Below are 27,045 nucleotides of genomic sequence, written 5' to 3' on the forward strand. Positions count from 1 at the left end.
AGTAAATTAATTTTTTTTATTATTATTTTTTTTTTACTTTTTCTTCCTTTTTTCACAGAATGGTCCTTTTGGTAAATACAGAGCAAATTATCAAATCATTACATGGAGAAAAAAAAAAAAAAAGTTTGCTTGTTTGTTTTGCTCACTTGTAAAGCTGCTGCTTTTCCATTCCCTGTTGAATAATTTCAAAAAGGGCATGAGAAAACAAAAGAAAAAGAAGAGAAAAAGAAGTGACAAAATAGACCGAATCTCACCACTAGAATTCACCATAAAAATTCCCAAAGTGTAACAGAATTCTTACAAAATTTCCTAGACCAGTTCTTTTAGGGAATCAAGATCTCCTATGAAAAATATGGCAAATGGGAATCAGGGTTGGGTGGGAAGGAAAAAGGGAAGGAGGAGGGTAAATAAGTGCAGCAAAAAACAGGTTCTGAGGAATACACATAATTTTGTCTGCTTTAGATCACAATAGAATTTTTAATAAATAAATTTCTTTTTTCTTTGTAAAGACACTTTTTTGAAACAGTAGATTTAGCCCAGTCATTTGTGTCATTTGCTTTATAAACCATCTTTTTTTTTTTGTCCCCACCCCCACCCCATAATGTCTTAAATGTTTTAGATCTGAGTCTCTTGTACATTGTCTTTTGAGTTCATTCGGATCAATAACGGTTCATGCACTGAACTGTGTATTGAATTTATTGTGTTAACTGTTGTTGTGTGGTTGAAAGGAGACTTATAAGAGTTATAGTGATTTAGGTGCTCATGCTCGATTGCTGGCATGGGCAAGTGACTCTCTATGGGTGTGTCACCTGTAAGCTCATCATCCACATTAATGATCTCTACAGTCCGTGTTGGAGCATGATGGTTCTGCCGGTGATGCTGTTTCCTCATTTTGTAGAAAATTACCAGCATCACAGCAGCCATGAGAGTGATAGCCACAAAACAACCAATTATGATTTTGGTAGTCTTCATAACCTCATCTATTCCTGGGATCCCGTTGTTTGCGTCCGTCACAGGAATGGTGAACGTTTTTTCTGTTGATCTTGTGCTCTGTGGAGTGAGTGAGGTTGTCATGTTAGTGGTCTCCCAGTTGGTAACTGGTGTGGGCCCAACCTGCTCTGTGGTCTGTGCCTCATCCTGAGAAGGTTCCACAGTCTCTACTGTGACAGTTGAAAAGTATGTGTAACCAGGGTTATCCAGGGCCGTCACATTCAGTGTGGCAGAAGCTGTGGTATTCCCAACAGAGTTACTCACCATGCATGTATACAAACCCGTGTCTTGCACAGTTACCTTTGTAAAATTCAACGTGCCATCACTGAGCACAGCAATCCGAACTCTGTATGCCCCATGTGTCATAACAGATCCATTTGGAGTAATCCAAGATACAGAGGTCAGGGAGGTTGATGCCCGGCATTTCATCTCTGCAGCCATGCCTTCAGTGACGTTGAGGTCTGCTGGTGGCTCCACTATGACTGGAGCGTAACACGTGAAGTAGTTCAGGTCCAGCTCACCAATGTACCTTCCTTTCAAACTAGGAGGTGTGTGGCAACGGGCACAGCACGCAGTATTGGAGGGTGCTTTGTCTTTAATCCACCAGCTGAGCCAAAGGATGTCACAGTTGCAGTTCCAAGGATTGTGATGCAGGTGGATCCTTTCGAGACGGAGCGGTGTGAACAGGTCATGAGGCAGTAGTGTTAAATTATTGTGTGCCAGATTGATCTCCACAAGTGATTGAAGGTTATCGAAAGCATTCCTTTCTATCACTTGAATCTGGGACTGTATCATCCACAGTTTCTGAAGATGCATTAACCCTTGGAAGGAACCTGGCCGTATGGCAGTCAGATGATTCCCAGAAAGATCTAACTCATCCAGTTTTACAAGTGGGGTGAGGTTAGGAATCTCTCGAAGATTGCACATGGCAAGGTTCAAATACCTCAAGTTGGACAGACCTTCAAAGGCACCTTCTGAGATATATGAAAGCCTTTTCAATTCTCCCAAATCCAACCTCCGGAGAGAAGGAATTCTGTTAAAAGCATAAGAAGGAATGCTCTCAATGGGGTTGTTTCTCAACCAAAGTTCCTTCAGTTTTGACAGGTATACAAAAGCCCCATTTGGGATAGTGGTCAGACGATTGTCAAAGAGTTCCAAAGTATTGAGATTGGCCAGACCATTGAAGGCCCCTATTTCAATTGTTCTGATGTGATTCCTGCTGAGCTGCAGGATTTCTAGGTGCCTCAGGTGCTTGAAGCTATTCACTTTAATGATTTGGATCTGATTTTCATGGAGGTTGAGTAACCGGGTGTTGGTGGAGATGCCGTCTGGCACGTCTCTCAGATTTTTCCGTACACAAATCACTTTACTGAACTGGTTGCTGCAGGAGCAGACAGAAGGGCAAGTTTGAGCCCTCACTAGACCAGCTACCACAAGAAGCTGAAGAGCCAACAGCACCACAAGCAGGGGGTCAAATAGGGCCCTGTTAAACCTAGGACCTATCATTATCTGCTGTGGATGTAAGGTCATCTTGTTCAACATTCATAATTTATTTGGTGTTGGTCCTCCTGGAATTTGAATAGTCTGAAAGAAAGAAGGGAAAAGGAGAATATTAAATTAATCTCAAATATTTAAATGTGCTCTCTAAACAGAGAGCCTTCTCAAGTCCTTTCAGTCAGCTCTACCAATTTCATCAAACTGTAGTATAAATAGCTATACAAATTCTAATATTTTGTTTCCTGTAAAGCCATGCCAGGTGTAATTGGCAATAAGAAATATCCAGACACTAGCTTTTCCTGCTCATTCCAAAGTATAATGCATGTAGCTTGATGGCAGATAACAAGTTCAACCACACTGGGTACCTAAGAGAAATGTTCTAACTCAAGAGAAGAGTGGAAAGAAGTGTCAAGAACCTCAAAAAACAAAATTGAGTAAGATAAGAATCATCACAATATTCAAGAATTGAACTTTGTTAATATTACAGTAAATCAAGACAAGAAATAATATGAAGACTAAATGGAGACTCATGACTTTTTATTATTATTATTTTTATTTTTTATTATTGATGAAACTCTTTATCTATACAAATGTGATTCCTGCTTCAGAATCTGACTAAAAGTAAAGCCTTTGATACTGAATGTAGTAGATCATGGAAATGTTACGGCAAGATCTTGCCTATTTCAGATTTTAAAAATAAAATACAAAAGAAACATGCTGAGCATCAGTTCTTCCCTACTGTTAAACAGTATCATCCCATTTCATGATATTTCCTCAATTCTTTTGCTTGGCACCAGCAGCAGCAGAGAAGCAAGCATTAGTACATATGTGCTGAACACAGAAATAAGAATAGCCATTTAAATGCTGACAAATATCTCTTTAGCTGCAGAGTGGACAATTTCATTAGTACCTCTAAGAAAATCCTACAGATGTTACTAAAAGGGGGAAAAAGGCTTTACTCTATGAATTATCATTCTAAATCTTTCAGTACTGATTCGTTTGGGGTAATTCTTAAAGCCTTCAGCCCTCAGTTCATTTTCAATCTTCTGCTCACTACAAGGTCCCTCTGCTGTAGAGATTAATGAAATTTCCTATAAATCAGCCAAAAGTGAAGTCTTATAAATTACATCGTGCTTAGAGCATATTTATAACCTAGAGCACACAAATGCATAATAAACAAAATACTAAAAGGCAAAAGCTTTCTACTCCAGGCTTTAAATTGTTTCATTGTGTGTGAAGAAGTTATTTTTTAAAATATATATAAATAATAATTATTAATAAAAAAAAAAAAAACATGACTTGCATCTTCATAGCAATTCATTTAATGAAAGACTTTTTCTAATTATATATTCAGACAATGTATTTTTTTCAGAATTCACTTTTGCATTTTTTAAAAACTTGTTATAATGGTTCAGAGCTAGCAAGTGTTCTCATCTCACTTTTAATAATTCACTGCAGAGAAAGCCAATATAATGGTTTAAATACCAGTGAATGGGAATTGGAAGATCTGGGCTGTTTGTTTGATCTGCTCTGTTAAGTGCTATTTATAAAACATCAGTCTTGGTATGAAAGATTCATGAAACTAATGTGTTTTGCAACCTTGAGCAAGTCACTCAACTTCTCTGCCTGTGGCTTAACTTTTGCCATATGATCCTGGATAACCTCGTATCTGTAGCATTAGATGCTCCTGCTTCTCAGTCTGCCAATATCCATACTCCTGAACCATATACTCCTGAAATCATGAATATCCACACTCCTACTTCATTGTTTTAGGATACTGTACTAGACTGATGAGGGGTAGCTGTTGTACACACCTTCCCTTTTACTGCAGGTTTACAAGCATCTCTTCAGAGGTGCTCAACACAATATATAGAAACACTCCGAAACTAATTCCTAAAACTCACTAAAAGATGAGTTCTCTTACACAAACAATCCACTGTAGTATGACTAACTGGAAAAAAAAAAAAAAAAGTTTGAAAAGAACCTGTTTCCCATTTGAATTAAATTGAATATTTATTCATGAATTGATCAATATTGATTTCAGACTTCTTAGTTAAGTTCTATGATCCATGAATTTTGCTGTTGAATAGTTATTAACCACCTTATATGATAGTTAATGTGACTCTATTAGCATTTTTTTGTTGTTGTTTCTAGTTTTGTTTTACTGGGTAGATTTCTCTCTTTTTTTCCTGCCTCGTTTTTTAAAAGTCTTTTAAAACTTATTCCTTAATGACTTAGACTGAATAAATGCATTATCAAGTAATAAAACAGATGCAGAAACACACCAAACTAATTATTCTACCATCACACTAGTGTAATGTTATTGTCTTCACTGTAACTGAGATGAGAACTCTGCTCTCTCAAGCTTCAGAGCTGCCAGTTATCCTTGTATGGCTGGTGGGGCATGGGAAGCACAGGGAGCACGTGGCTCCCAGGAAGCTAGAGCAATCTTTTATGTTCTATAAGTCTCGTACCCATGCATCATTACAGGCCAGCTTTGCAACATACCATATGGTTTCTCTAACTTTCATTTTGCTATTTTCCATTCTCATTCCTGTATCCTGGATAACCTGAAGGAGCTGAAAAATTATGGGTTTAGTAGAACAAGAAAGTGTAGCAAACATAACAAAGGTCATGGGATAGCAAGTACCCTTAACATCAGCCAGCATATGCATAAACTCCCTTCAGTTGCTTTGCCAGTCTCCATAAAGCCAATCATTTCAACTGCAACTTTCAAGAACTACAAGGCACTTCGTTCCTGTTCCAACTTCTAGCTCCCACCATCTCCCACCATTCCCTAATTCACTCCTTTATCCAGAAAATCTTCCCTTTCCATCACTGCACATATGCTCCAAGATTAAAATAAATAAATAAAAGATAAAAATATTTTACATTGATACTGTACTGAAGTACGGGGAACCTGACAATATGAAAAGCTGTCATGGACAGCAGAAGCTATGCCAGGCAGCTCCTTGCAAGTCCTCACTGCCAACCTGCAAGCTTTGCATGAAGCTAATAGGCTAATATACTGCAGTGAGAATTCTTGTGCTGTAGGAATGTATTAAAAAAGGTCCTTTTCTTTTATACTGGTAGCTTTCCACAGCTCAGAGCTTAAGTATTCAGGAAGTCTTTGTGCAGTCATTTCACATCAGAGTCATTTCAAATATAAATAGTCTGGAAATACCCTGGGAAAAAAAAAAAAAAATAGCCAGTGCAAAAACACAGTAGAAAATTCATTTAAAGCCTTGAAGAACATTATGGAAATATTTTAATGGGCTTTACATAAAGACCCATCTGGAACTCTGTACCAGAGTAATTTGCTATTCAATATCTGTCTATTATGCTAGAGACACATGAAGGTTTAGCTTTATAAATCCACACATGGAACACATACCATCAACCAGCTTCTTTAGTCTATCTTGACAACTCTTTGTCTTCTAAGCAATTTTTTTTTTTCATCTGTCTAGTACCAAAATATCAACTCTATGGTCAATTCAATAACACTAGTGCCCTCTGCTGCATACATTTAAAATTTGTTTAAAATGTCCTTACAGTTCAATCCATTTCCCAGACACCATACAATTATAAAACTGTGCTTATACAGTAATGTATATTTTCTTTATGGTAATGGAGACACACATTCACACACATATATATAGCTATTTGTTTTGTTTTTTATTTCCACAGAACTCAGGAAGTCTTCACTCAAATGGACTGCTGATACGCATGTTCTCCTCTCTATAGCTTACGTGATGTAGTCCTGATGTACTACATATTTTCCTTTGAGCAAAAAGCATTGCCCTCTTCCAATGCAGAAGATGAAGCAAGGAATGACAAAGCTAATATGGCTCTACAGAGATGTACAGTGCAGCTTTCCTTAGGGACCACTTGAAGGATGCAGCAGTTATGCTATTGAAAGGTAACTTTGCTGAACATGGATACACAGAGTTGTCTTCCTTATGTGGGCATTATAGTGGAACCAGTGGTTCTTTCTTTTTTTTTTTTTTTTTTTTTTTTTTTTTTTTTTTTTTAAATTAGGTCTTATGCCTGATATGCTTCTTTGATCACTTTTTGTTACTTTACTATACTATACTTTTTTTTTGTTACATTACTATAAAGTGACTACACTCACTCTGATTATTGAGGGATTTTCCTGTAATGACGAATTTTGATTACAAAAAAAAGAACTTCAACACCTTTCCCAAAAATTTATCTGATGAGGTATGCAGGCGGCAAAGATATTTTCCCAAGTTCGAGTGATCCCTGGCTGGATCACTCCAGTTTAGTTGCTGTTGGCAACTCATCTTTAGTTTTCTATCTAGTCTGTGGGTCTATGAATAATAGTCTCAGCAGTGGAGCAGTGTGGTGCAAAGGCTGTAGCATTAGCCCAGTATATGGGTTATGACACAACATAATCTAATACACATTGGTTGGTGCTGTACATCTGCCTTAAAATTGAATGAGATGTGATGCTATATGTCACTGCATTGAAAACACGATGAGAACATCAGATATCAGGTGATTAAATTATCACAGTACAATTAAATTTTCACAACTCTCCCTTAGGTTCATGCCAGAAATATTCTGGATGAGAGCATTCAGATCACTTTTTATAACTAAATTAACAAATATGTGGCTACATTAAGAAAAGACACCTTTGTTTTGCTTTATATAGCAGTTATGTATGCTGTACACCACAGCATTTTAAAGAGCTTATTGAAAGAAAAACACGTTGCAAATATATAAGCATTTTTTAGTAAACAAGCCACTCTAAAATTACAAATTAAATGGCAGATTTCCAAACATATGAAGAGGAGCTAGGTGCATCAAGCAGCTTATTATGCTGGGAAGTCTCTCCCAGTAGTATCAGCACTGGAGCATGCAAATACTTTCTGTATGGAATGGAGCATGGCATACAGTAATAAAACAGGTCTACACCCCAGGATGACCTTATGCAGAAATGACTCTTTTGCCTCTCTTTTGAGGAATTCTGACTGCTCTGAGTGTGTGACTGATCCCCTTCAGGCAGCAATGCCGAGAGAGTTTCAGTGCAGATACTAAGAGACAAGCACACAATCTGTTTTAGCTGCACAAAATGCTAAAACACACAAGGGCAAACCGTGATCCCTGAACAGAGACTGAACTGTGGGCAGGGAGCTCCACTGGGGTCAGAAATCCTCCACCAACATCTGCTCTGCAAATGCTTCTGCAGCCTCAGATGTGTGTCCCCATATGGCTGTGAAGGGTTGGGCTGATGGAATCACGTTACGAATTCACTCACCATACCCTCCTGTCCTCCTTCCTGCCTTTTCTGTCCTGAAATTCCTTTCCACCTGGACGTACCCCAGAGGACTAGTGCTCCTCAGTTCAATACAAGTACAAACACTTTTCATGCCATTCCCTGTCCACATACAGTAAAACGACACCTTTTTTTTTTTTTTTTCTTCATTGTCCTTGCTGCCAACAGAGGAAAACATGCTATGTTCTTTACTGAGCATTACAATAATAATGACACAAAATCAGTAAATAGACTGGGCTAAAGCAGATCTCATGTCTTTTCTTCTTAGCCTTTTTTTTTTTTTTTTTTTTTAATCACTGCAACTATATAGCTGTGCATCTTTACCTCCATTCTTAAAAATCTCTTCCCTTTCCACTGCTGTAGGACTTTAAAAGTCTCAACAATAGTTTAGGGAGCCATTGCAATAATGCTTAAAAACCTGGGAGGTTTCAAAGCCCAGCAGCTTTTATCTATTTGTTTTTTATTTTATTTTTAGTTAAATACAGTGGAGGCCAAAGAAGCAGCCCTGCAATGCAAACTGATTACACATGAGATCAAATAAATCAAGACACTCATAATGGAAATTATGCTCCTCTTTGCATGTTTCACTGCTTTCCTCTCAGATATTGTGAGGATTTCCTATGGCCCCTTGAAGCATGTAAGTGTAGGATGCAGAGGGGATATTGCTGTACCATGGATGCATTCCAGTTTTCTTCTGAACATCCTCTAAGACTCAGCTGAATCACTAAGACACTGACCTGAAAGACCTAAATGCAATTGGACACATTCGATCCTCCTAAATCACCATTCATTTCAGGGGAGTTCAATCAAGAATGAGTTTGATCCAGCCTGCCTTTTACTTCTTTTCTTTCATTTTGTTATATAGAAAACATCTTTATTTCATACCCCTCATTTTCCACCATGATTTCATTGTTTTATCTTCCTAAGATTTTTAATTTTCTCCTTAACTTAAATTGACAGAAATGAACATGAAATAGATATTTTTAAAATGAGATTTTTAGTGCACATTGGTCCAGGCAGGAATATTCATATTTTAGCTGGAAATAGATTTCACAGAGTTTTAAATTTTGCAGGGTTTGGCATGCCCCTTTATTTATACATTGTCTTTTACTCCCAAGCTTGACTTGTACTTTGTATCTTCAGTACAACTGAAAACATTTGCTAATTTACAGTCAATATGAATGGATATTTCTTCAAGACATGCTATTTTTATTTAGAGTAATTTTTTATTTTCTTTATTGATCACTGTACTTTGCCTGGATGTCACCCAAAGGGTGGAAAGGATAAAATCTCTCTGTTCAGACTACTCACAGTTGTGTGAATGAAAGCAATCTATGAATTGTCCACTATGAAAGAGCTTAAATTCTTTCATAAAAGCCATCAGAATAGAGCTTGGTAATAGTCTACCCAGAAACATTCTAGAAATTTAATTGGAATTAACTTTTAAAGTGGGTTAATTATATTGCATTAAATCTTTGTGTGGACGCTCTTATTTAGAATTTAATTTAAGCTAAATTGAATCAAGGCCACTGTAATTTCAATTAAGAGTGTCCATAAAAGAATGTAATGCAGTTTAGCTAGTCCCTTTTCAAAGTTAATTTGGATTCATTTTCTTGAGACCCCATGTAGACATTAGGAACTTTCATTCTGTATTGACTTGGGCTCAATTCAAACCAATTACATAAAGGTAAAAAGGTTTTCTACCACATCACCAATCCCTTGGGTTATTCAAGTCCCATTTTGCCATTTTGCTCTTCTCCTTCACTAATTCAGTTGATAAAACACCATTTCTCTGAACATACTATTTTGCTTTCATCTTCTGTATTCTTCTAGACAGATATTTATCTGGGGGGGGGGGAACCACAGAACTGTACAGAAGAAATTTTGCAATAGCCCTGATAACAAAATTCTTTTAATTAGTTACAGCAGCATGTCACTACGTCCCATGTGCCAACCATGATATAAACAGAAGTCATACAAGCACCTTCAGTATTTCAACTGAAGGTGTGTTATTTCTTATACCAGAAATACCTCAGTGAACCACTATTAAACTGCAGTATATCTATAATTATTGAAAGAATGATTTCTTAATCTGTTTGGTTTATTATCAAAACTCATATCTGCTAACCACAAACAAATTAGTATAAAAGCAATAAAAGCAACCCTTAGTAATAAATTAAATGATACTCTAAAGCCATGCTCCAAACACTGGAGTTTTCACTCCCGTCACACTGGGGTCATTATTTTGGAACACTAGTACTTCTGTGTTTTTAACAGACTAGCAGTGATTAAAGACATCTATTTAAAGGTACTACAGTAGTACTTCATTTCAAACAAACTACTTTTAGTTAGGTAGAATATTATCAATTTTTACAAGCAAATAATAAATCCTACAAATTAGAATAATTTCCCAAAACATACTACAAGGTTTTAAACTATCAGGCAAAAATTGGCAGGTTAGGTCTATAGGTTAATAAAATGCTGTGCATTTTAAAGGATGCAAAGGCAAAAAAGTGAAGACTGATGGAAACCAATACTTTAGCCCTGATTCTTCCCTGAATCTTCTCCCTGCTCACAAACTATAATACAGAGACGATGAAAATGTCAGATCAGACCACCACATAGTCTAACAAGGCATATGCAAATATAACCAGTACAACAAAGATCAACAGATAGAAATGAGTATAAGAGCATATACTATCCCTTAAGAAAATTTCACCCTAATGTTATAAAATTAGAGTTCAGATTTTAAAATCAAAAACAATAGGATTTAGCATCCTTTCCTAAAGTACAATATGCATATTAATTTATTGAATATGCAAATGCTGAATATTTTTGTTAGCAATACAAATCATCCTTTGATCCATGCAGAGTTCCTGACACCAGTAGTTAATATAAACTAGTTGACAGAAATATTTAATTCTGATAAAAATATAGTGCAGTTGTGAATCAGTAATACCTTCTATACATTGGCAAAAGGAATGCTCAGTAAAATTTGAAGTCGTTTAGAAAAATATTAAGATTATTTTGAGATTAATAAATCAGAGGATTGTCCACATCAGTGGCATACAGAATCGTGTCTGGGCTTTAACAAGTGCAGTTTTTCAAAATGTATTTTGTACATGTAAAACAGGAGACTGAGGGATGAAAGGAAATTATATTAAAGCAGCAATGCAAAATCTTCACTAATGCTTTTTGTGGGTTAATTAAAATATCCACCTAAATACATCTATGCTGTAATACTGTGTTAAGAAAGGTGCTTTCCTATTTTAAGATACGAATTATTGGATGTTAAGCTGGAGAAGTGCTGGATAGGTATTTCATAACCTTGGTAACTATAGACTGTATTGCTAGTATGCATTATTCTAAAAGATGTTCTGGGAGAAACATACCCAGCTAATAACACACTAAAGCACCAGAGTCCATTTTGCATCATTGCATTTGTAGTGGCTAACTGAGTCCAAATTACTCCCTCATTCTGTTAATAAACAAAGAGACAAAGAGAAAGAGAGACAGGAGATAAAAAGTTAAGGCTGTGAATAGCCTCGAGTCTGGCAAATGATGGTTAAACTTCTTGTCCTTGGTAACTATGGAAACCTCTTAAGGTAAGAGTGAAACACAGGCATTTTCTGGTCTGCAATTTACAAGCTGTTTATTTAATTATGAAGGAATATGAAACTGTTAGGGGCAATGCAATTATCATACTGTGATAGCATTTTGAGAGAAAAAAAATAGGTACAGAGAATAATAAGAAGTTAATTTTTTGGAAAATTACTTGTTTTAGGACTTCTGTGAAACTGCAGTGCATTGTTTTTTACTGAGAGTTTTTTTTTCTTCTTTTTTTTTTTTTTTTCAAAAGTGTGTGAGTAGCCAAAATTAGTAATATGACATTTTGCCATAATATCCCTCAGTAGTTTCATAGTAATTATGTCCATTCTATGCCCCATGAACAAAACCAAGGTCAGGGTGTATTTCAATTAAACCCTAGGTTTTACCAAAGTGCAGCACAGCCAGAATAGCAAGCACATTATTACCAGATCTATCACTGCTGGGCAATGAATAGGTCACAGGTGCTCTTGCATACACTATTTGTACACCTTTGAATATTACGAGTGGGAAAATGTTTTGACTCAATTTAGGAGGCAGCTAGTGAAATAAAATTAAGAGTGTAACTATGTGATGACTCGAGGGGGACTGTAACAACTACCTACAAGCATTTTCGTAGATCTGAAGGACAAACTTTCACCCGGTACTTTTGTTTTTTGGGAGTTGCATGAAAGTAGGGGCTACGGAGCCCTTTGCACACACTGAAAACTTTGGTAACAATGCGTTGTTGCCTGGATTGTCTTAATAAAACATCACACAAACACATCCTCACAATGCCTCTGAAAAAGAAATAAGAAACTGATGCATTAATGCATTAAATCAGTTGGCAAAATTTAGCATGTGTCTACAGGATACTTCACAAACATGAGATTCACACTCCACGCTGACTAGATGTAATGCATGTTGCTCCACATGACAGCCATGCAGTAACTTTTTGTTGCTGACCCTAAGCTAAGATGCCTCACAGCACTGCTCCAACCTAGCCCCAAAAGCACAAAGACAGAGTCTGCATCTGAATACAGTGTGGGTGAATCCTGCTCAGAGCAGTCCACGGGAGACTAAGTGGATATGCTATAATGAAAGTTGTCAGTAGCAGAGGCAGGACTGGGAGCCAGAATTCCAGAATCACATTTCTATTCAAATATGGATTTTATGTACATATTAAAGGGTGTGATGCTCACGCTTTAAAAGACCAACATGCTAAGACATTTAAAACTGAATTTGACTAAATAGTAAAAGATATTCAGTCCTATTCTATAGATTCCTGTATTATTCTTACCATAGTATTTGTACACCTTCCAGAAATGCATTAAATATACTAAATTTTTCATTTTTATCTGCATATTAGAATTATAGAATCATTTAGGGTGCAAAAGACCTTGAAGATCATCAAGTCCAACTATCCACCTAACTACTATGTTCACTGCTAAACGATGTTCCTAAGCACCACATCCCCACATCTCTTAAATATCCCCAGGGATGGGGATTCCACCAGCTCCCTGGCATCCTGTTCCAGTGCTTGAGCACCTTTTCTGTGAAGAAATTCTCCATGATATCCAGTCTAAACCTCCCCTGACACAACTTGAGGCCATTGCCTTGTGTCCTTTCACTTGTCACCTGAGAAAAGAGACTGACACTCTCCTCTCTGTTTATACTGTGCTAAGTCTTATAGAGAAAAATAATAGGTTACTTCATATTTTCATGAAGACTTGCTCTTTAAACCCAGGAATACATGTATATGTGATGGAATATCTTTTCTGAGTAGACTGCTTATAGACTGCTTATTGAAATCATTGGCCAAATTCAATGTATTATTACATAAATATGAAATTCATAGCAGAACTATGAAGGTTGGCATATACTTCTTAAGTAAATGATAAGTTTCACTGAAGTGCTGTTTATCTGCTTCTAGTCAACCAACATGATAAAATTCCGAGTAACAGAAGTGCTGCCTGCTTTTTCACCAATTCAGATTCTGAAGTGCTGATGCAGTATTCTAAATTCATGGGTTGACCACTTTAACAAGATCTATGAGAGAAAGTCATAGTAAAAACTGACTCTTACAGAAATCAATGGGAGTTTTGTCTTTGATTTTAGCTGAGTCAGGACTCCATCTCATATGTGAATAAGAATTTGGTATACTGAGTCAACTGCACATTACTGCTGATGTGAGCTTGGACTTCGATGTCTTTCTTTTAGGATAGTTTTTAGGGAGATGGAAATTTAATTTTCATTTAATTAAAGCTATCACATAAAGTAAGTAGTGACTGAGCTAGCTAAAAAGACAGAGTTCACATGTGTGACAGAGTACTATGAAACAAAAGTAATTTAATATTATAAAATGACAAGATATTAACATATTGGATTTTTAAAAGATCCCAAGCAATTATGCTGCTACATTAAAAATTTAAAGAAAGAGTGAATCGAAGGTTTGAAACAAATTTCAAAATTATCTGTTCAAAGCAGAATAAATTTGATAGCTGAAGTTATTTGAGGCTATAAATATGTCTGTAGTAAACCCTTCCATTTTTATGATGACTTATATGGCAGTACACATACATGTATATTTATCACAGACAGCAATGATACCACCTATTATTAAGGATGTCCAATATCGACCATTGTGAAATGCCGTTTTCTTTTTTTTTTAATGTAAACTTTTAACCATTTGCAGATTAAATATTCCATGCAAGAGATATACCTACACTGTGGTCATTGAAAGTTTTACAGATATCCTCAAGGCAGCTTTGAAGCAGTTGGCGCCTTATGGTAGTAAGTAATAGTAACAAAAACGCAACGTTACCCAAGTACTAAATTCAGGCTGCTTTTTCATTCTGTACACTGAGAGACACAGGATTTCTATAAGAAATATGATCCGGTCATGTAGTTAAAGATAGTATCAAAACATGGGCAGACATCATTGTTTTCATACAAATATTTGTATTTGTGTATGCATAGGTATACTTAGTATACTTTGTAAAATATAGCCCAAAACTATTTCTAAAAATTATGTTTCCTATTAGGGAAAAAAAAAAAAAAAAAAAAAGCTACTGATCCACGCTGAGCACATGAAAAAATAAAATTGAATGACAAAAGTACGAATGCATCCAGATCTCTCTGGCTGAGACCTATATCCTGGATTCTCATCTATACTCCCTACTGTACCATGGATCCATGGATGCATAAGGATAAGCACACTAAATATCTTCAGACAACCATTTGTAGGGGTCACATAAGTATTTCAAGAAAATAAATCCATTGATAATGCAGACCTTCCCTGAAGCATGCAGGAGAAGACTTGTGGCATCATCAGGCACTGTATTACCAAAGTATTTCACGCCAGTTCCATGTGGTTGTGGACTGCAAAGAATGATGCTAAATATAAGCGCTAAGAAATGTACGTGTTAACACTGCACTGAAATACTGACAATGTACATTGCATATATTCCCAGCACTGTTTTGCTTACAGACCTACATCAGGTAGCGGGCTATTTAGTCTGGAAGCTTACATAAGTAAATGTAGAGTATCTTTTCCTATTTATCTGGTATTTCTGACCATAACCACTTGTGCAAGAATTCCTTATAGTGGTATTAGGCATGGCCAAGTAATTGGCTGCCAATATCTGACCTTGATCTGCAAGAATGATTTTAAACCCTGGATTCAATTAACTTAGGAAAAACATCTTCATTTCTTTACTCACACTGTTGTCCATGGAAAGCTCAAGACTTGACAAGACATGATACCAGCAGCTAGAACCAGTGAACAGTACAGGAAGTTACATTTCATAGTGGAACTTCACAGAAGCACAGAGATCTCTTTTACTAGCCCTGATTTCTGGACTGGGATCTAAGTCTTAGAAGGATCTCAATGAAGATAGAGGAGCTGCTTGGTATCATGGATAAGGAGCATGAACAGATTTAAGAACTTCCTCTAATACTGCAGCCATAGATCTAAACCTGAGCTATCACTACCAGAGAGTAGATGATGGAGATTTTTTTTATTTTTATTTTTAAATATGTAGTCTCCTCTATGGCTCTGAGGAGGAAAAAAAGCACAAGTTATATATATAGCACATTCCCATTATTTCTTTTCTTTATAATTTTTTCAATTCCAGAAATGTGAAGGCAATATTTATCTTTATAATTCTATAGAAATTGGTCTATGTAATTCTATAGAATTGAATTTGGTCTAATTCTCAGATAATGGGATAAACTGGTATTGCTCTATTCAAGTCAATGAAAATCACAATGATTTTTATTCTAGCTGAGGTTTGTGAGCCTTGTTACCTTTTAAATTAGTCTGATGCATTTTTCTAAACTATCAGAAGGTTTAGACGGCCAATTGCTAAGAAAATGTAGCTTTTATAAAAATGGTAAAGATAAGACAAATGCTTTTTTTTAAAGTATGCAAATAAGGGAGATCTGTTTTCTGATTGCTGAAATGCTGAAACAATGTTAATTATGACTGGATTTAATTTTAGTTCTTAAAACAAACAAACAAAAACCTCTCTTTTTCAAAATAATCATCTCTTCTTTTTCTCTTTTTGTTCCTTACTACCATAAAATACAGGGTTGCAATGGTGACTATGAACTGAAAACAGCAGATATAGCCTGTGATGAATCAAGAGAGGTCCTTATCTCCAACCCTTATAATGTATTATATCTGGGTGTACATGGGATTTAGGAGGCTTTACATTGACAAATAGATGGTAATAGCTTACAGATATACACCGACTTTTATCTAGAAGTTCGCCTGTGAGCTTTAAATCCTACACTGACAAACAACATATATGGTATATTAGAATTACCTTATCTTCCACTTAAATCCAGCTATTTCTGGAGAGAAACATAGAGGCTTTTTTACAGTATACCATGTTATATTAGGAAATACTGAAGACTGCTATCTTCAATTCAAACTGAAAGCAAACTTTATAAATGTGGGGTATATATCTATGCTCAAATTTGACCTGCAGCATCAGGGTAAAATTCCATACTGCTTTCGAAACTGCTTTTTGGAAAGAAGGCTTGACTCGGGATTTTTTTCATTCACTTGTATCATGTTAGAGAGTATTTGTGTTAGTACGGCACTAGAGCACTGCTGTAGGATTAGCTTGGAAGAACAATCTGCTTTTACAGAATTGTTAAAATAGCTTCTTGTAGCTCTCTGTCTTGTTTGGCAGATATAATAGATCTTTTTTCAGCATAGACAGAAAACTAGGTTTCCAGCGTAAGAAGACTATTATTCCACAACCTTTAGTCAACAGTAACACATGCATACTGATAATCTATCAGTATTTGCCAAAGGATGTGATAGGCAGTCACTCTTATCTCTGACATCTGTCTTGAGTAAGCCAGGACAAGACAGATTTCTTGGGAAAGAGTTTGCCATGAATTATCTTCTCTCATCTTAAAAGACAAATACTGCAAAAGAGTAGGCATAATTTGGTAAGATCTATAAAAATTCAATATCTGCTGATTAGACTGCTTTCAGCAGCTGATGCTTCTTTTCTTACAACAGGTACCAACTTAATGCTCAGTGACATATATGGGGACTTAAAGTCCCCTCTGTAGGTAATCACATGTGCAAGAGAGCAAAGCTATATAAATCTTACCATCATTCTTTAATGCTGTTTAAGGGGGTAGAGCTTGCTGCTACTCCACAAAGCAGCCCAGCAATGTAACCTGCATGACTGCAGTACACTGCAGTCACCAAAACAGCCTTAATAATTTCTCCTTAATATATTAAGGTAGCATAGCAAGACACCTTCCAATTTAATTAAGGGGCTGCCAGGAGCTTACAAACTTCATTCTTCCTTTTTAAAGAGTACAAAATTCTCCTTCTAAAATTTCATTTACCTGCAGTCTGGTGTCCAAGTTGTCAGCTTTTTTTTTTTTTTTTTTTTTTTTCCTGAAGTGCAGTACAAATTGCTAAGTCGTTTTAAAATTATATAGCAGCAAAAAGAACATTTTTTTTTTTTCTTTTAATGGTTTGGGGTGCTTTTCTTCTCACCAGGATTCCTCACATTTACACTAAATACAGCTTCATTTTTCAAAATGAAATTTAACAAGCAGTACTTACGAGTGAGAAAGGCACTTACTAGACTAAATTCAATTGCTCTTCACTGCTATTCTTTATCTCCCAATTTTTACTGAAAGGCAAAGCAAGAGCATACTAGTGAGTGAGAGGAATAATTTCATTAGTGATTGCTGAACAGACAATGGAGCCACAGCAGACAGGATACCTGAAAGTTGGTATGGGGCTGCTACTGTCCTCTTCTTGAAATTCTGTTTCTCATATTATTGATTCAAGGATTTTGAACATGGATTTGCTGTACCTCCCCTGCAAACTGCAAGGAATAATGGCTGACTCCATTTACAACAAAAACACTTTTACTTAATTTCTCTATAAATATTGTGAACATAAGGTTTATAGGTGGATACAAACACCAAAGAGATCACTAGTGATCAGTATTGGCATTCACTCTTTCCTTTCTCCCAGACATTTGTATGCACTAACCAAGGCCTTCTGAAGACCTTGGGCGTTATGATGATCATTGGATGTGCCACTCTGTCCATTCCTTGGTGGCACAATCATCAATAACATCAATGATTTCAATGATCCAGATTTTGTACTTCAGCTACGGTGACCTCCCTCCATCCCCGAAAAACAAAACAAACAAAAAAAACCAACACCAACAAAAAAGCAAACAAAACAAACAACCACCACCACCACCAACAACAAATACTACCAGTTCCATCTTCTGAATCCACATTGAATTTTGGTTTCTTGGGACATTCATTTAAGAGAAAGCTTCCAGTTCAATCCAGTGCAGGAAGATCAGGTCATTCAACACAAAATTACAGTTATGGATGCTGAAACAGCACTCTATAGCATGAAGAATGCCTGTAGAAAGTCCTGACTGTGCTGTAATACTGTTTGCTGTCAAAAATAAAATTCACAGGCCAGATCCACACCTTGTATAAATCAGTGTAGCTTCACTGGCACAGGATCTGGCTCACTGCATCCATTTAAAGTTTCTCAAACCCCTGATCCTGCGTTTTTTTCCAAGCACTGGTAAAAGACAACTGAGGGTGAACTCACTCACACTTAATAAATAAATAATAATTTAAAAAAGCACAGTGAAAAAGGATATTCTTAATCTCTTTGTTCACTGTTAATGACATACCTGTATTGTCACATACAAGAATGAAGATTAGGTTTTAAATGTCTGGTAATTATTTATTATAGTCAAATCTATCTATGTATATATACACATACATATTCATTATGTTATTATAAATACATATATTCACAAATATATTCATTATATTCATATAAAAATTATCTAATTAATTATTTCTCAAAAATACTTGAACTCAATCAGCAGGGTCAAAAAATCCACCTGCAACTTTTTGTGTCTCTATTCTTTAGAACAACTACTGGATTTGTGTCACAAAAAATCAGCAAAATAATGTTTCTAGGAGGTGTGGATGATGGTTCTGAGGAATTCAGTGTTTGATACTCGTGGTAATAGTCTTCTCTCTGGAATGAAGACATTAAGTCATTAAGTGGTGTATTTTTTTTTTTATTTTTTATTTTTTTACTCCTTTGCTGATGAATTATGACTTGCCAAAGCCATACCATAAGTAACTAACAAATTCAAGATCAACATTGAAAGGTCCCAAGTTCAAGTTCACTTTTTTTGTCTTACCAACAATGTCTTCTAGATAATATTAAATCCACCTTAAGCTTACTTACACAATCAGGAAGTAAATGCTCAGTTGTTTTGAACCACAGATATCAAATGAATCACTTTATCTCCCCTATTTCCCCAGTCAGCTCACTCAAAGGTAAGTCATGCCATTTAACAATGAAGTGATTAAGAGGATTTCAAAAGAGAAATTGGGATGATTGCTTCTACATGTTTCTATTACATTGCTGCTTGTCATTTGTCCCTTTGGGCAAATGCCATACCCCTTACCAATATCACTTTCTCTTATGCAATATGCAGAAATCTCTCCTTTCTCTTTAAAGTTACAGATTCATCTTAAACATAAGTTAACAAAGTATAATGCAGAAGATCACAGCCTTCCATTATCTTGAATGTTTGATCTTAATGAGGCCTGACTGCACTTCAGCTGAGTTAGAACAAAGTGTGTGAAACTATCAGGACTGTATTAGAAAACAGCACCCATATTCTTTGATGTTTGATTCCTTTCTTATTCATACAAAGGCAAGTATAAGCTAATAGATTTTTTCTTGTTACTCAAAGCAGCTGGTTGCAAAATCTGGAAACTGCAAAAAGGCTTTGCAAAGAGATTGCACTTCAAGATTGTTCTAAAGCTGATTGAAGGTCTGAAATTTATTTTCCAAAATGTATTTAAAAAGGCAATTTGCCACAGCTTACAGTGCAACTCAAAATGTTTGAGTAGGAAGAAAATTATTCATACTCACTTAAAAGGGCAGAATTCCAGGTTTTCTGGACATAAAAATGGCATTTGCCCAAACAAATCATTCTTTTAGGGTTTTCATTTTTGCTCTACACATGCCTATGTGTAGTATGATACCTGTTGTATCTGAGCAATGCAAATCATCATTTTTCAACTTACACATGCTATGAAAAAACATCAGCACTATATGTAGCATAGCATAAGCATTGCATGTAGAAATTGAAGAATCGTGCACATATATATATGCTTTATAACTAGAGCAACTCCATGGACAAATGAATAATATTAGATTAAATGTTTGTAACATTTTTTTCCTCATCAAATACGAAATAGACCTGCAATGAATAAAAGCTTTACTTATTCTGTTTTTTTCTTTTTTTTTTTTTTTTTTTTTTTGACTGAGACTTGAGACTAGCATGAGACTCTGGAATTATACAAAATTTTGTTAACTCCACAGTCTATTTCTTTTTGCAATTATCAAGAGACAGAAAGAAATTTTAGTATAAAATATACTTGTGTGATTATGTAGTAATAACAAAACTTGAAATCTAACAATACGCAGACTTCAGTGAAACCTACAAAGTCAGCAAGAAGTACACATACTTTTTTTTTAAATGTTAAAATGGCGTTATTTTTTCCCACCAATCATACACTGGCAAGCTATAGGATTGATCTGTATTTGACGTCTCAAATGCAAGTATAGTGGAGTACCTCTGACCAGATTAGTAGGGGTAAATGTTTCTGATGACAAGAGAATAGAACAATATTTAAGTTTTGCTTCAGTTCAGGAGAACTGGATGCTAAAAGCCCATCTTCTCCTCTTCACATTAGTCAAAGAACTTTACAAAGCTCCAGATTCACCATTAATTAGAGGGAGTCCTAAAAGCATAGTATAGGTAACACATTTGGATCTATGGAAAGAATTAAAGCCACTGGTGATGTAGAAGGGAATTAGAAATTGAACAGATGATACTTCACATACTGCCCTGTCTGCTAAGAACACTCCCATCCATGCTCCTAATGCCTCACTCATGGTTTTTCAATACATAATGTTACCATATGTATTGTTGGTGTTGTGATGCAGATGCAGCAACATAAATGGCTATAATAAGCAACAGGAAAATGGGACTGACTTAGCATTAGTCTGATATACGTTTTAATTCTATTACTGAGAACAAGGCATGACCCTGACCTTCAAAATACAGTATAAACTGGATGACTGGTCTGCCAAATCACCTGGTGTGGTCTCTGCTTCCTATCTGGGTGACTGGAGGATGAGCACTTGAAGGGCAAATAAAATATAACTCTAGTTTTAGTTTGCAATTGTAAAATACATCATCCCCATATAATTAAAACATTGTCATACGTTTTTTCTGCAAGATGGGTACAGTAATGAATAAATACATTCAAGTAGAATTAAAACTTGTCTTCTGTAAGCAGTTTAGGGATTATTTTACTCTACATGTACACTCACAGTGATGCAGAGTGGTGTGCGCTGCATTTGCCATTAGCTGCAACTCTTAGGTGAAGAAAATACTTCTATAGCACAGTTAACGGAGTTATTCCTGAAATACATGTAGCAGAACTTTTGTGCTGTGATACTGAAGATTATAAATTTATACCCTGCTGCTGAAAGATGCTTGGGGGGGAGGGAGGGGTCATTATGCAGTCTGAGCTGAAGCTGATTTGATCTTGAAACTCAGCAGAGTATCTTCCTGACTCAAGATCATAGTTATATAGTCTCTCTCTATAAGGGGTTGGATTTAAAAAAAAAAAAAAGCTCATCTCAGTTAATTATTCCAGCCATAGCTCATTAGAGCCACTGACTCATGTGGTGTTAAAAAAAAAAAAAAAACAAAAACTGTAAAGGTTGCACCCCAGCAAACTAAACATGAAAAATGCTCTTTTGTAATTTTGAATGAAATAGAAACATTGATTTATGGTTAATTATCTCTTTGACCATCTGATATATCTATAACGTAAGGCGTAGACAACGAAAAAGTGTACAGGGCTTGCCTGAGATAAATAATTTAAAATTAAATTTAATTAGAAGACATGCTTTCTTTTAAAGTTGCCTTCTTAATATTCTTTTTATTCATTTTTTTTTCATCTCCTTATCCATTCCAAAAACTCTGCCAATAGAATTTACTGAACAATAGCCTGTTATGCAATACAATGAAATGTACACAGTGGTTTTGATGTTAATAAACTATTCATAGGCCTAGAAATAGTTTTTGCAGAGCCTAGGGATAAAAATCTAAAGAATTTAATTTCTATAGACCTTACAAGTGACTTTTATATGTCCTACAAGATAACCCCAAACCACTATCTAAAAGAAATCATTTTTAATTAGGTTCTAAGGAGAGAATGATGGCCCCAGTAAAATCGTTAGAAAAACACTTTCCTTCCACAAGAGGTTCATTATACTCTATAAGTTTTTAGAAGAGAAAGAAATGCAGTCCTGTTCAATTTTTACAAGATCTCTATTCTTCTCACCTCTGTTGAAAGCTACATCCAGACTCCCCCTCACTCATACATAGTTTCTCATACATCAGTTATGGATAAGCATAGGTACTGGTACTTGGTGATGGAAAGGACTGAGGTGAAAATACTTCACTGTAATCATATCTTTAATTCCTAAAGTAGAAGTAAGGTATCTACCTAGTTTTGTGGATCTAAGCCAGAGTCACTCTCCATGACTTGCTATTGCAATTATTGTATTATTAAATTATTGCTATTGCAAATTATTGTAATTTTCAAGGAATTTTTAAAGTCACCTTATCCTGCATTCAGTTGAATAATATATAGATCACCTGTTTCTAAGTTAAAGAGAGAAGCATGTTGTGATTTCCTCTATCTCTAATTCAATCTCTTCACTTATTAAGTTCTTACTAGTGCTGCAGAAATAGGAAAAATGGTGGAGCTGAGGAAGTGCAGTATTATACTGTGCAATGGATGTTTACACGGAGGGTCTGAAATCATTACCAGTCCTTTGAGAGGGTCTGGAGAGACTAGGATTCAACAACTTGAATATTGTGCCATGCAAATAAAGCAGAATTGCTTCTAGGAAGAGGTAATGAAAAGGGAAGATGAGTGTCTTTGTTACCATTTTCTATTTCATAGAATAATCATGCCTTAAAGCTCCTAAGACCAGTTCCTCAGATACTTGTTTGCAGAGTGCGGTTCCAGACAAATAATGACATTTACAGAGGCTATTTCATCCTGCCAAGGACTTTAGGTCAACTGACTATTTTGTTAATTGAGAGATGAGTACAGATATTTACAAACATTCAAGGCACACATATATCACAGACACACATGCTTAAAAAAGAGGAAGGGTCTGAAATTAAGATCTAAAAAGAAGAAATTAACTCACTTGCCTACTGACTCACCCTAGCCTAGCCTTGTTTGAGGGTAGTCATGTGATCCATTGATTTGAAATCTAATTATGCCCTACTGCTAAGCACAAATGCAGGGAACTGCATGTACCCAAGGAGACATTTCAAAGAGCTTTCCTCCATGGAATGTCTGCAATACCTATTTTTAAATCAAGGACCCAAGATTTTGCCTCCACTGAAATGAAGCTAATCTCTGCACAGTGAACCAAAAGAGCATTCTCCTAATTAGCTTTGTCTGTATTAAGCCAGACACAAACATGAGAGGTTTCCACTGCAGTCCCCAGAATCAATCAAAACCTCCTTCAAATACTTCTTGTGCATTTGATAAATACATGGTCCTATATGACTGAAAAAAATCCACTTTAAAAAAAAAATTGCTAGCTCTACATTTTAGTTATGGTGGCTGATGAAATTTTTGAATCCCAGTTCATCCTTTTGGATAAAATAGCGTTTGAAAACAACTCTGCCAACAAAGGAATAGATCTGCATAGCCTGACTTTTCTAAGAACAAAGGAGCTGGAAAATCTTTCTTCGCTGAAGAGCTGTTTCTTTATAAAATGCAGTTCTTGTGACATCATGGATATCCTTATGTCTACAAAATGCTATCAGTTCTGGATTCTGTGTTTCCTTTGAAAAGATATCCAGCAGCCTAACAACAATGAACAGCTTACTGGGAACGAGATTCAGCATGCACTAAGAAGACCTCCTGAAACACTGCATGACCAAAAATTTCATCTAAAAATATATCACCCATAGTTTGGGTACTTTTTAAACCTTGATAATGAAATTAAATTAAACATGGAGAAAATTTTAATCTCATTATCACCAGCATATAGAATTCAAGCAAAATTATCACAGCCAATAAAAATCATCAAACATCCCTGTTTTTAAAATTACATGATCACTAGAACATGGAAATCACTATCAGTTTCTAAGAACAGCTGTAGGATGGACCGTGCTCTTATAACCCATTAAAGCTATCTTAATTTGTACATCCTTATCAGCTTTCCACTGTCTCAACAAATTGGTGCTTCACGGGAGCTTTATCTGAACACACAGTGTTCCATACCAGTGGCCCTGCAATCAGCAATAAAACATAACGAAAAAACGTTAACAGCACAGTGTGCTAGTTTGAATAGCATGTAATTCAATAAGTTTTGGTAGCTTGGCTAGGGTAATTCCAACCTGTCTGTAGATTCAGATAAAAAGATAGAAAAGACATTTTCAGCAAGTCTGAATTGCACATGTATTCTCTCTCACTGTGTCTTTTCCCAGACCTGAATTGTTCCCAAGTCCAACTACAGACAGAAGGGGCTCTGCAATCTATAAAAGAATTAACTATGCTTTTGTTTTATGGGCCAGAAAAGAAGCTAAAATAAACCCTTTTCTTATGCAACACCTAATTCTCCAGTTACATTGTTAGGTTCTTTCAGCTTCATTTAAAACATCAAGTATCAGTTGTTGCTTAAAGCAAAATGCTGGACGTCTTTTTTTTTTTTTTTTTCCGTGACCTGATCCAAGATCCAATAGGGTAAAACCTGTGTGAAGCAGACTGCTAGATTTCTCTGTCTGATTGCAGCTGCTGCCTTAGCATCTGCACCCTGTGCAATGGTGTGTCTGCCGGGGGGGATTTATGGTATGCACTGCAGGCAAAGGGGGGTGGGAATCTGGGGGCACAGCAGCCGGGGTGTGGAAAGGCTGTGCAGTGCTGGCAAGTCACCTCCAGGCTGAAATGCAGAAAAAATGGGAGAGCGAGGGAGCTGCTGACAGCCCACACATTGGATGATCGGTTTCTTTCTGAAATGAGGAAAGTAAAACAACACTCAGCAGTGATGAAAAGAAGTAAAAGAGCAGCCCTGAACTATCACTTCTCTCAGTGTTGCAGGGACTGGCTTCGTGCCCAAGGCAAAATTACGTCTAAACTCTCACACGCAGCTGAGCGAAAAATGCTGGAGTGTGCAGGGACTATCTGAGTTGAAATTCCCATTTTCATGTGATCCTAAAAACAGCTGAAGATCCCAACCTCAGGATTTGGCCTAAATGCTATAATTATATATATTTTTTTCACCCTTGCATAGCCTAATGTAGTGGTTTAAAGCAATGCAGAAGTGTCTCTGTAGGAAACTTAAAACCCTTACCCAAGCTGCAGCTCAGAAATGGTTCCCCAGAGCTGTGCTCTCACATCTGTGCTGCACTGACACCACAGAACCTCTATGAGCACTGATGCCCTTCCCAAAAAAGCAGCTGGTCTGTGATATTCAGCACTGTGAGGTACCACCAAGACTAGGAGCTTACCTAGATTTAAATGTGGGGATGAGGGAATGCTTTTCAATACTGTGAACATCCAAAGTGGCTTAAAACTACAACTTCAGTGGTATGAATTAAAAAGCTACAAACCCCTGAGTTTCCAAGCAGGCCTTGGTATATAATTAGATGAATTTAAAAGAAAACTCCCCTATGCACAGGTTATTTTATAATTGCCATCTGTGCGGAATTTTTATACTTTACACTGAAGCAATCTGTACTTCCCACTCCCAGAGACGGGAAACTGGATGAGAATAAGACTGCGTTGAGCTAGTAAGACAGTTCCGCAGCTATGTCCCTATAGAGGGGACATGGGAGAGACGCTACAGATAGTTACACAACAGACAGATATTTCTTTTTTTTTAAGATGATGAATGCACTAGTTCATTACAATCTGAAAGGTGAAGCTCTTCAGACAGTTTAAATTGAAATCTAACTATAATCTTCTTGGTTTCATGTCTATATCTGCATTTTTTTCACTCCAATAGATAACATTGCCAGCCTTCTAAAGGAATGTTGTTAGCTGTTCTTTACCCTGAGAGAGGGTCACTGTCTGTGAGATCAGCTTGTCTGAGAATAATCAACATACTGTACTCAACTCTTGTCACAGAAGAGAGCTGCTTTTGTTTCCTCCCCAGTTCAAGTTTAATTTTCTCTTCTTAATCTGAGTTTTAAAGGGTCTTACCAAAGTGTCAACTCTGTGTTGCTTGATGATGGAATTTCATTAGTCTAAGGTGACATTTCAGGTTTTGTTTTAATCATTTCTACTGTTATTGCTTCCTGCAGGGAAGAATTCTTTTAAATCGACAACACATTGCTGTGCACAGTAGAGACCTCCCTTGGCAGGATATAAGAAAAAAAATCGTACTTCAATGATAGCTATTCATACCCCAAAAGCAGGCAGAAAATAACAAGGAATAAAGCAGTCAGAGAATCTCTGAATATGGTCATCTTTTGCAAAAAGAGTAATAGAGGATAAGGCATGGTCTATAGTTGTTGAGGAAAACTGTTTGGCATACAAAAGCAATTCCAACTCCTATTACCATAATCCAAAAGTAAATCTGTGGCATTTCTTTCTGCATCAAACTTACAAATAAGTATGTATATGCATATAGATAAAGCCTGTATGAATATACCACAACCTGATTTGCAATATCCCTTATATATAACTAGAAATATCCAGCAAAATGTGATAAAGGAGAATTTGAGAAATCTATAAAAAAATTCTCTAGACCACAACAGTCAAAGTCCAGCTTTATATTTTCTGTTGCCTAACACTCCTATAAGTTTACACTTACCCTTGCCAGATGATTCCATTAGAATTAATGCCAGCACCCAAATGCTATTACATCAATTATTCTAGAGAAAGTTAACACCTAAATTGCAAGACCAGAATGCTCAATATTTCTACTATTGCCTGTGCATATAAACAGGATTTAAGCATTCAAAAATTAGTAAGATACAGAATTTTTTGACAAAGTTGTATCTGCTAATTCCTTT

General features: G+C 36.1%; 1 protein-coding gene across 1 annotated transcript in view; it reads right to left on the minus strand.

Annotated features, from left to right (window-relative positions):
• Positions 1-615: 615 nt before the first annotated feature.
• LRRC4C (leucine rich repeat containing 4C) overlaps positions 616-27,045 on the minus strand; it is a gene marked incomplete at its 3' end in the record, with an annotated part of 89,552 nt that continues 63,122 nt past the window's right edge. Inside the window, exon 3 of the mRNA XM_082762464.1 lies at positions 616-2,574. Coding sequence (XP_082618590.1) covers positions 616-2,532 — 1,917 coding nt within the window. The 5' untranslated portion in view covers positions 2,533-2,574. The remainder of the gene's footprint in view (positions 2,575-27,045) is intronic.

This window comes from Aythya marila (assembly GCF_965140915.1).
Source record: "Aythya marila genome assembly, chromosome: 5".
NCBI classification, from domain to species: domain Eukaryota; kingdom Metazoa; phylum Chordata; class Aves; order Anseriformes; family Anatidae; genus Aythya; species Aythya marila.